The sequence below is a fragment of the Muscardinus avellanarius genome (assembly GCF_963383645.1).
Source record: "Muscardinus avellanarius genome assembly, chromosome: 17".
Classification (NCBI taxonomy): Eukaryota; Metazoa; Chordata; class Mammalia; order Rodentia; family Gliridae; genus Muscardinus; species Muscardinus avellanarius.
Window position 1 is genome coordinate 62,584,113 of NC_137803.1, and position 11,600 is coordinate 62,595,712.

Sequence of the window (11,600 nt, forward strand, 5' to 3'; positions counted from 1 at the left end):
CGTGACGAGGCAGGGCGTCTCACACTTCTTCCCCTGACCAGTATTTGCTGCACCGATGTCAAATGAATACTGCCTTGCCCTGTTATAAGACCTGTTCCGTTTTCACAGTGATTTTTCTTTTCAGGCACAGGAGGCGTAGATTATAAGTGAGTTAAAAAAAAAAAAAAAAAAAGCAGCTTGGCGTGGTGGGCACGCTTGTAATCCCCGCGCTTGGAAGGCGGAGACAGGAGGATCGCACAGGTTCAAAGCCAGCCTCGCTGGCTTAATAGACCCAGTTTCCAAATAAAAATATAAAATAGGTCTGGGGGTGTAGCCCAGAGGTAGAAGGGTTTCCAGGAACCCCAGTACCACCAAAAAATAAAATAAAATAAAATAAAATAAAGCAACCCGGACTTGGTGGTGCACACTTGTAATTCCAGGCTTCAGGAGGCTAAGACCAGAGGACCGCGGTTCAAGGACAACCTTGGCTACTTAGTGAGGCCCTCTGCAACTCAGTAGACCCTGTTTCAAAAATAAAGACTAAAAAATCAGGCTAGGGTTGTAGCTCAGAGGTAGAATGTCCCGGGTTCCATCCCCAGTACCACAAAAAGGAAGGAAGGAAGGAAGGAGGGAGGGAGGGAGGGAAGAAGAAGGAACAAGCTTGCTGAGTCCATAGTTTCCTCTCTTGATGTTCAAAACCAGCATATTTGCAGCTAAGCTCGAGTGCAAGGTACACACAAAAGCCTGCAGAGAGGGCTAAGGAGCACCTGGGTCTAGCCTCCCAGGGGCACAGGTGTCCTCACCTTCCTGGGCTGCCCGCATGCCAACAGGGTCTGTAATCCCACAGATGGTGGGGTGCCGTCTTACCCCAACACACTTAACTCGGTAAAATGCACTATTAGTATTGGGACCCCACACAAATTATCTGGCATCTCCAAGCTGTAAGGAGTGGGCCCGGGGTACCACTCGCCCCTTAAGGTTGGCCTCAGTTTCCAGCAGTGCCTTTCGCTCAATGCCAATTATTTCAAATGCTCGTAAGACCCTTGGGACACCCTCTGAGTCTCTCCCGTAGCTCTCTCTCCTATGTGGAAGCCAGAGAGAGGACAGAACACGAAAGGACTCTGGATAAAGAGGAGTCCTGTAAAATAGAGGAAGGGGGCTGGGGGAAGGCGGGGAGGGGAAAGGCAGACGGACCATTCAGAGAACTTTAGTAGTATGTGAAGCTCCACCAGATGGATGGGGAGGAGGGCACAGCAGGGTGGGAAGTACGCCGAGAACCGTGTGCATGTCGTGTCTCTGTCCATGTTGAATCTAAGATGTGTAACTGCACTGAATGTGTGTGTGTGTGGGGGGGGCACATCTTGCTGGGTCGCCGCAGGGTACAAGCAGGTGCACGGAGCGGTCACATGGTCAGACAGGCAGCCAGAGAGGGACTCGCAGGCCAGGCTCGCTCTTTGGCAGTGACTGGCTCTCACAAGGACCCACTCACTTCCAGAGGCCAGCTTCACGCCCCTTCAAGGGCAACCCCCCAGGGACCGACTCTCTCCCAGGAGGCCCCACTTCCTAAAGGTCCAGCACCTCTCCATACCACGCTAGGGTCCAAGCTTCCAATGCATGAACCTTCAAGGGACAAACCCCAGCCAAAAGATCAAAAGGGGTACCCGTCCCTCTTTTTTATCTTTTTTTTTTTTTTTTTTGGTGCTGGGGATGGAACCCAGGGGCATTCTACCTCTGAGCTACACCCCCAGCCCTACTTTTTATTCTTTATTTTGAAACAGGGTCTCACTAAGTTGCAAAGGCCCTCACTAAGTAGCTGAAGCTATCTGCAAACCGCAATCCTCCTGTCTCAATCCCCCAAATGCTGGGATGACAAGTGTGCGCCACCACGCCCAGCTTTTACTTGGCTTTTCTGAAGTGGAAAATATGGGAGGCTTTCGTGTGAGATGTGACCTCTGCCCAATGTCTAGGAACCAAAGCAGCATTGGCTGCACCAGTTTCAGCTGCAGGAGAGGCCGAGTACGGCAGGCTCCTACGCCAAGGCTTCTTTCTGAAGGAGGAGCCAAGTATGAAGGAGACCAGCCTGGGACTTCTGGTCAACCCAGTGACCTCTGCGTTCACGGCGACACCCAGAATATGTAAAGCCACATCATTTATTTAAAAGGACCAGTAAGTTGGGCGTGGTGGGCATGCTTGTAATCCCCGCGCTTGGGAGGCTGAGACAGGAGGATCTCCAGGTTCGAAGCCAGCCTCAGCTACTTAGTGAGGCTCTCAGCAGCTTAGTGAGATCTTGTTTCCAAATAAAGTATAAAATAGGTCTGGGAGTGTAGACTGGAGGTAGAAAGCTCCTGGGTTCCCCCCAGCACCCCCCCCCCACACACAAAAGGATCAGTAAGCCCCCGTGAGGCCAGGCCCTTATCTAAACATAGCAGCTATACATACATGGCTTTGAAGGGGTTCTTATCTTGTTCCAAGGCCTCAAAAGGGCTTGTAAAGGAAGCAGACTTGAATTCCTCAGGGGGATCTTTGGAGGGACATCTATGCGTTGAGGAATGGACAGAATTGGTTTACGCGGAGCACGCTATACATCCAAACATCAGGAGGGGCAGCAGAAGGAGCTTTAGGTGGGGAGACAGGCATGAGAACGGAGTGGGGGGCTGCCGTTGGAGATCCCGCGCTTTGAGACCACCGGACCAGCCCATGCCAGGCAGACCCTACCTTACACCCACTCAGATGTCACTTCTAAGATCTAAAACTTCCTCTTCTAAGAACTTCAGGGAGGTTGTGCAGAAGGGGCCCAAGTAAACCCCAAACATCCACTACCTTCTTAGAGTACTTTTAACATGTTAGCATTGGGGTTCTGCCCCCCAACCTGGATTCCTAGGTTTTGAGTGGGGGTTTATGGGTAAGAGCCTGTGCAGCGGCTAGTATAGATGTGTAGGTGCTCCTGACACTCTTCCCTGGGAACCAAATGACTTCAGAGGATCCAGAGCAAACACAGGGAGTAGACAGATGCGAGGGCTGGGGCCTCTTGGCCCCGACAGGGTGCCCTCTCTGAGGTCAGCCTCTTCTCCTACAGGACACACTGTTTGGACATCGCCTTTAAAATTCCTTCTTGCAAGAACACAGGCACTGGGGATCACTCCTGGGACACCCACCGGCCACCATGTGGGGAATGGCCCCAGGTGGGAAGAGCCTGGCCAGCCCAGGACCTGCAGCAGAGGGGAGGCGGGCCAGGCCCAGGACCCCTGATGTGCCCGCCATCCTGAGCCAGTGCCAGCAGATGTGATGAGACACAGTGACAGAAAGAGATTCCTCTTGGAAAGGCGACTGTTGTGTTTTGGAGGACCGGGGCAGGCAGACTAAACTGGGTCGGTCTTCTACCATTTTGCCTGAACAAAAGAAATATAACTGCTTTAGACAAACACTACCAAACCCTTCTTGGAATCCTGGAGAGGAACTGATAATTTTGTGTATGTTGGGGGGGGGTATTATCAAGAAGTTACAGTAAAAAAGAAAAAGAAAAAGGGAAGGAGGAAAAGGGGTAGAGGAGAGAAAGAAGGAGGGTGCCTGTGTGGTGGTGTGTACCTGTAATGCCAGTACTAGGGAGGCTGAAACAGGAGGATTGTGGCTTTAAGGCCAGTCTCAACAATTTGGCGAGGCCCTCAGGAAGTTAGTGAGCTCTTGTCTCAAAATAAAAAATCAAGCCGGGCGTGGTGGTGCAAGCTTGTATTCCCGCGCTTGGGAGGCGGAGACAGGAGGATCGTGCAGGTTCGAAGCCACCCATGCTGGCTTAAGAGACCCTGTTTCCAAATAAAATTATAAAATAGGTCTGGGAGTGTAGCCCAGAGGTAGAAGGGCTCCCAGGAACCCCAGTACCCCCCACACAATAAAAATAAAATAAAATAAAATAAATAAAAAATCAAATAGGGCTGGGGGTGCAGCTCAGAGGTAGAATGCCCCTGGGTTCAATCTGAGGGGGGAGGAAGGAAGGAAAGAGGAGCAGGCAGGCAGTTTTAGCCCCGCATCTGAAAAGCAACTTTCATAAAACAACTTATATGCCAAACTTTGATGTGTCTTAAATCGCATAAGTCACTCATGCTGGTCCTTACAATGCAAGACTGAGGGACGGCGGCTGCTGATAATAACAGTTCCTGTCTGAGGACACCTATTATTTATAATAATAAATGTGCTTATTATCTATAATAGTAATTTTAAAAAAACCCTCCACTTAACTGGATTATCTGTGCAACTGGAAGCGCTGGCTAATAACAATATTTGGTTGCTGGCACTTCCACCGCCGCGTGCTGGGTACAGCTGCCACCCCATCCTTCCCTGATGATCTGGGTCCCCGAAGTTCCCCGAGGTCTTGATGAGGCGCCTGGGAGACAGCGCCGCGGGCGGGGGCGAGTTGGCATGAACGGGCAGCAGCTCCGTCTAGGCTGGCGCAGGCTTTTCTACCCCCCTTTTAAGACAACACGGGTGTGGGCAGGCACGCACAAGGAACAGCGGCGTTTTGATTAATGAAGTATTCCAGATGTTTGGGTTAATTGAAGGGCCCGGAGAAGTTTTTTGTTGTAAGTGAATCCAGAGAAAACAGTATTCCAAGGATGAATTTTTAGTCAGAGAGGCGGCTCTGGATAAGCCGCCCACTGTGCCTCTGTCTCCCTCCTAAACTACACTCTGACACGGAAGGTAGTAAGGAATGTCCGTGCAACCCGAGACAATCCCTGCGCCGGGGTCATCTCAAGTGGCCGATGCTGGTGACTGTCCTGGCACGGGATGCCTGACGCGACTCTGTTGACGGTCATGGGACCAGCTCCCGGGTGATGGGACTGAGGAGCGGCCCTGGCCCCACACGACGCCCTCAGGGTTGGGGATGCCCAGGGAGGAGCAGGCAGCGGAGGGGAAGCCACTTTTGAGGGATGTGGGAGAACACAGTAGCGTGCTGAGGGGGCTGCTCACCTGCTGAAACAGACTAAGTCCTTTCAGCCTCGGGCCACAAACGTGAGATTAACACTTCCAGAACACTCAGCGGCACCCGGGATAATCTGTGTGTGCAGGCGCACGCGCAGTAGTAATTTATTCCCACAGAATCAACTACTTTAAGCAGGGCCCCTCAAGGACTGCACGGTGATGCTACCCACAGTCATCTTCCCGACAGCCTACTGCTCGGAGAATGAGAATTCCCAAAGACAGCGAGGAAAACCCAGACTTGGCAAAGTGAGAAGAAGCATCAGGCTGGCCTTCGCACGGAGGTCTGCGCTCTGAAGGTCGCCCCGGGGTCCACGCTCACTGTCCACACAGCTGGACCCACGGAAGCACACGCATGGCAGGTGGTCCTCGGCAGAGGACCACAGGGTCACCCCAGAGAGACAGACTGACCCGGCCTGGGGCAGGAGGAGGGCGCGGCCTGCTCACCCCTTGGCTGTCAAGAGTCGAGTCAACTGTCACTCACTCAACAAACTGCTGGGTGCCCACGCTGTGCTCCGGCCTCCCTCAGGTGAGGGCCACAGGCTCAAGTCCTGGACTTTCCACAACGTCTTACAAATCTGTATTATCTAGACACAGAGCATTCCCGTTTCTCATCCGCGTATCTAGATGGACGGGCAAACCAAAAATTCCAAGCCATTTTACACAGGACATTTGTTGGGGAAAAAATAGCTTTAAACACACTTGGACTGAACTAACCTTTGGACTGGTCGGTCTCTATATTCCTATTTAAGTACTTTAAACAACATTTTAAAGGCTACAGAAGTATACTTTTTTTTTTTTTTTGGTACTGGGGACGGAACCCTTCTACCTCCGGTTACACTCCCAGACCTATTTTATATTTTACTTGGAAACAGGGTCTCTTAAGCCAGCGCGGCTGGCTTCGTACCTGCGCGATCCTCCTGTCTCTGCCTCCCAAGCGTGGGGATTACAAGCCTGCGTCACCACACCCGGCCATAAGTATACTTTATTTATTTATTTATTTATTTATTTATTTAGTGGTACTGGGGTTCTTGGAAGCCCTTCTACCTCCGGGCTATGCTCCCAGACCTATTTTTTTATATTTTTATTTTGGAAACAGGGTCTCCTAAGCCAACACGGCTGGCTTCGAATCTGCGCGATCCTCCTGTCTCTGCCTCCCAAGCGCGGGGATTACAAGCGTGCGCCACCACTCCCGGCCATTAAGTATACTTTCAAAATATTAATAATGGTGTCTCTGCGTAGAGGTTTTTTTTTTTTTTTTTTTTTTTTGCAGTGCTACACCCCCAGCCCTATTTTGTATTGAGTCTCACTGAGTTGCAAAGGGCCTCACCAAGTAGCTGAGGCTGTCCGCGAACAGCCATCCTCCTGTCTCAGCCTCCCGAGTGCTGGGGTTACAAGCGTGCGCCACCGCATCTGGTGGGTAGCGGGTTTTGAGTAACCCATCCCACCCATATTGCATCTTTCTATACTTTATGTACCTTCTGCACGCTCAAGGTAGACCTAGTGTGATATAGAAAGTGTGACTGCTTAGATTAAATGCAGGTAATTACTGGCCATGAAATTGCCCTGCCCAATTAAATAGGCAGCCATCGCCGCCAGCGTGTGCTTTGAAGTGGATGCTGATAGGCAAACCGCGGCGGCGCGGCTTTCTGGGTTTTGCGATGAGTTGATATGAGTTGCAGACGGCACTGACTTCGCCACCACTGGGGACCTGGGGTTGCAAAGCAGGTTCTTCTGCTTGTTTCTGTTTCCTTCTGCAGTCAGCAGAAGCTAAGAATGCTGCCTGTGCCAGCTCCTTCCACCAATGTGCAAACCTTTATGCTCGAAGCACTTTCTTTTTAGAAGTGATCACGTCAACGCGCGACCCCTGGCTCCATCAGCTTGAGCGCGTGGGTACTTTCTGTGCCGTCTTCTGCCAATGCCGAGGTTGCTGGGCTGGACACTGGGTTGAAACAGACAGCGCAAAGCTTGCACGCCGAATATGCCCAGTGCCGTGGTGTGTGTGTGTGTGTGTGTGTGTGTGTGTGTGTGTGTGTGGTATAGGGGAGGGTCCCCGGCAGGCACAATAGTGCCATGCACCTCCCTGCGCTGCCCCCCACCCCGAGCCGCCATGTTCCACCTTTCTTCCTTCCCCTAGGTATTCTCCAGGAAGCCTCGGGGAGGGGAAGCTCCTCCCCAGCTCTGGGCTCTGGCAAGCAGAGACACTTGGCATGAAGGCGGCCCCCAAAACCAACCTGCTGAATGCGCGGCTGGCTTAAGGGATGAAACTGGAAAACCCTTGTAGAAAAGAGTACCCCGGGAGTGCAGATTAGCGCAAGCGCCTCCGCTGCGGGGTGGAGGAGCCTCGGAAGACGGACCCTAGGACCCTACAGCACCCCGCAGGAGCTTTCCCAGGGAACCGGAGTATGACAGGGATGGATGCAGCCTCTTTCGAGCAGCGGGTTCACAAGAGCCCAACTATGGGGCTGTCCATCGACAGAAGAAGGAGAAGGAGAATGGGATGCTTGTAAAAGTACACACACACACACACACACACACACACACACACACACACGTGTTACTCCTCCATAAAGAACAAAATTGTCACCTGCAGGAAATTTGACAGAATTGGAGAATATTATGCTACATGGGGTCAGCCAGACTCGGGAGGTCAAGGGTTGGATATTTCCTCTTGTGTGTGGACTCTGGAGAGAAAATAACAAACAAAATGGAACTGTAGATAAACGAGGGGAGCGCAGAGGGGTGCAGGGGCAGGGGTAAGGAGAGGGAGGCAAGGGTGAGGACGCCGCGTGCGGAGGATGCTGGGTTACACCTGAGGGTGCCACCGCAATCTCCCTGCCTTGTGCAGGGCGGGTGGGAGCGGGCGCGATGCCGGAGAAAGGCCTCCGAGCGCCGTGTGCGTGTGGCTGGCGTCGCTTCACACCTATCAAAGTTCAAACAGAACGCCCCTCATCATTTTCACCCATATCTTTAATCTCGATACTTGCCACTCTACTTCCCAAGATAATTCGTTCCCAAACCGGAGAGGACTCAACAGCGACCTGTCCATGTGGGATCAGAACCCAGTGCAAACTCGTCCTCAGAGGAGGGCGGCAGGCTTTCTTCCAGAAGGTTCCCCTGTAGCCATTTTAGCAGCAGCTGTCGCTCTGCAGAAGGCGCGCCTGCCGAGGCCTTCGGCCGCGACGCGGGGGTCACCGGCCTATCGTTTTCTATTCCTAGCCTGAAATGTTTTCTTCCCCTGTGATCGATGACATCGAGTTATCAGTCTGTCCCAAACAGGAGGTGACCACACGGCCACACCACCCGAATACATTTCCTTCTTCTCTTATGTAGGAAGAGGAAGAATGCAGGTGACCAGGAGGGAGCGTCTCAGCCACGTCTGAAACAAGACGTTTCCCACACATCTCAGGCCTTGGGTCTACTGTGTGCAGATGACGCATGCTCCTTTCCAAGATTTCATTTGCTTTTTATGACAAAGAGAAAAAAGATGCAGGGAAGACAGCTTTTTCTTGGTTGCAGAAACTATCTTCAGTAAGAAGGTATTTCAAAGATTTGTTTCTTTGCATTCTGTCGGCTCAGCGCTCTCTTGGTAATCTACAGAATTTTTAAAAGTCTCGGCACAATAAGCTTGAACGAAGGGGGAGAGCCGGAAAAGCCCCCATCTCTCTGACACAGCCAACAAATTGTACAAAAGTAAACAGCGTTTGCAAAAGGACCCTGTCTCCCAACATTGGCTCTACAACAAAAGTCAGATGTGCCCACTAGCAAGGAGAATCTGTTCTTTGCTTTGCATTCAAACAGTACTTATTCCGGACACCTCTTGCTAATCTGTTTCTGGAGCTGGAGATGATTTTAGAATGTGACATCTGGATACGTGTGCTCTCCATGTAAGCAAAGAAAACAGTGATAACGGACATCTCCCAGCTGCGTTTCTTCAGGACGCGCAATCGGTTATATTTGGATAAAGAAATGCAATCGTTTCCAGGTCCAAAGGGGAGGGAAGCTCAAGTGTACGCACGCTTCATGCCCTCGCAACCTGAACCCGGGGCTTTCACGGCATCGGCGGTCTTAAAAAGAGCAAAAAGAAGCCGGGCGTGGGGGCGCACACTTGTAATCCCAGCTTCCGGGAGGCTGAGACAGGAGGATCAGCTCCTCAGTGAGGCCCCCTGCAACCCAGTGAGACCCTGTTTCAAAATAAAGAATAAAAAAATAGGGCTGGGAGTGTAGCTCGGAGGTAGAATGCCCCTGGGTTCCATTCCCAGTACCGGAAAAAAAAAAAAAAAAGAACAAAAATAAACAACAAGCTCAAGTCTCACCAGAACCTAATGTACTCACCGTGAGGATTCGGGGATGATTTATGACTTGCGATGTATTGAAATAGACAACAGGCCCCAGAAGCAGAGACTGCCGATGCCGCACACTGCCGGCCCCTGCGCCCCGTGCCATCTCGTCACCCTGGCTGGGTGGCGCAACGAATACTGTTCATGGGAGGTTTGCAACTAAATTAATGAAAGCTGTCACAGGCACGTCCAGAGCCACCTCGTTCTCACCCAACATGGCGTCGCAGGGCAACAAATTAAAATACCTACTTCTTAGGCATTCTAGGACGATGTGGGGTCGTTTGCTGCAGAAGCACCTTCTACTGGGATAAACGAGCAAGCCCCATTTTACTACAGTTTTAAAATGCCTGCAAAACCCTTCTAGGGAGGAGGATCCGCTCACCAAACCATCCCCTTGGGTTCTGTTGATTGCTACCCACTTTCTGTTAAAAGCTACTCCGGTCAAGTCAAAATCGACGGGAGGGGAAAAGTATCCCCATCTCTTTCTCCGGCGTCTCCCATTATCGTAGCTAATTTCGACAAACCTTTCTTAGATCCCAAGGATTTGTAAGTTGAACTACCTTCCCACTGCTGATCTCACGCGCTGAGCTCCAAAACTCCCCAAGGGATCGAAGTAGATCTCTGGGCGACTTCTGTCTTAATACTGTTGCCAGCAGACTGATCTTGGAGTCATCGCTTTGTGCGGGCTTAATCACAACATCCCATTACTCTTTGCAAACGTCCCTTTTCTGCCCTATATTCCCTTCATACATACGTGCACTAGTCGGGCTCCAGTTTTCCCACTCAGAACCCAGAACGCCTCTTCTAGCCGCTTACACCGGACCCTGACTCTCTGCAGGCAGCACCGGGGAAACTTGCCCCAGATCCCCAGGGAGCCCCTCCAGACCCCAGGCCCGAGTCGGGAGCTTTGGGGCTATTTGAGACCAAAAGACGTGTGGATACACTTGGGCTTTTGACACCTGGTGCCGGCTCTCCTATAGCAGTTTACACTGGGGGGTAGGACTATAATTACAGCCCCCCCATCTCTCAAAAGCGGGAGAAAACAGAGTTGCTTTGATGCAAAAAAAAAAAAACCCTGCATATGTCTAATCTTCAAATGACTTTTCATTTGACCATACTATCTTTTTCTCCACGGAAATTACCATTTTCAGACGGGCCAATTCTGCCTGCGCTGGCTAGCCGCCCCCCTGTGCGAGGCATCTGCTGTTTGCTCTGCCTATTGGCTCTGATTTGTTTCATGTTTCAGCCAAAGATTAAAAGTGCTCCGTGATTCTAAGCAGATGGGCCCAGGAGTCCAACCCTGTAATTACACCTTCTCTGTCTTCTGCCCCCCGACTGCTCGCCGTCGCCCCTTCCCGTGCTGGGCTGGGCGCACCTGGCCCTGCAGGGCTGGCCCCGGGAGCTGGGCGCCCCTCACCGGCCCTGCCCGCCTGGCCGGGCGGCTCCCTCCCTGGCCCTGGCCCCTGCGGGCGGCGCGGAGCCCAGGCTGGACGGCGCGCTGGACGGGCGCCCCTGCGGCCCCAGGCGGGGGCCCGAGCACGTCCGGGCGGTCACCTGGTCCGCACGAGGCCCCCGCCGGCCGCCCCGAGGGGCAGCTGGCCGCGCTCGGCGCACTCGGGACCCTCTGGAGCCGGGGCCGGGCTGCCCAGCGCCCCGCGCCCCTCCCCGGCCGCAGGCCCGGCGCCTCCGGACCTCGGCGGAGCTCCCCTTGCTTCTTCGCTGCTCCTCCTCCCGTCCGTCCCTTCCGTCCTCCCTTCCTTCTCTCCTTCCTCCCTCCTTCTTGGGGGATGGAGCCAGGGGCCTCCGAGCTGCACTCCCGGCCCTACTTCACTTTGTACGTAGAGACGGGATCTCGGATCGCCGAGGCCGGCCTCGAACCCGCCACCCTCCGGGCTCAGCCTCCCGGGCCGTCCCCGCGGCCGGGAACTCACCGTGCAGCAGGAGCGCCGGGAGCAGGCAGCGCAGCAGCAGGCGGCGCGGGCGGGACATCTCCGGCTGCTCGCCCGGCCGGCCGGCCCCGCTCCCGCCCCGCCGGGCCGCCGCCCGCGCCGCACTGGCCGCGAGCTCCGGGGTCCAGGCCGGGCGGCGGCGGGGAGGGGCGCCGGGGGCGGGGCCGGAGGGAGGACGCCGCCCCCAGTGCCCGCCCCCTCCGCCTCCTCCCTCCTCCCTCCTCCCTCCTCCCCCTCCTCCTCCCTCTCCCCTCCAGGGCCCCCTCCTTCCCTCCTTCCTCCTCCCTTCCTCCTCTCCCTCTCCGTCCTCCCCTCACCTCCTCCCCTCTTTCCTGGGGTGCCCCCTCCAGCCCTCTGGCTG

General features: G+C 53.7%; 1 protein-coding gene across 1 annotated transcript in view; it reads right to left on the minus strand.

The window, feature by feature from the left end:
• APCDD1 (APC down-regulated 1) overlaps positions 1 to 11,279 on the minus strand; it is a gene marked incomplete at both ends in the record, with an annotated part of 30,253 nt that extends 18,974 nt beyond the window's left edge. Inside the window, one exon of the mRNA XM_080714727.1 lies at positions 11,222 to 11,279. Within this exon, the coding sequence (XP_080570853.1) occupies positions 11,222 to 11,279 (58 nt within the window). The remainder of the gene's footprint in view (positions 1 to 11,221) is intronic.
• Between the last annotated feature and the right edge of the window lie 321 nt (positions 11,280 to 11,600).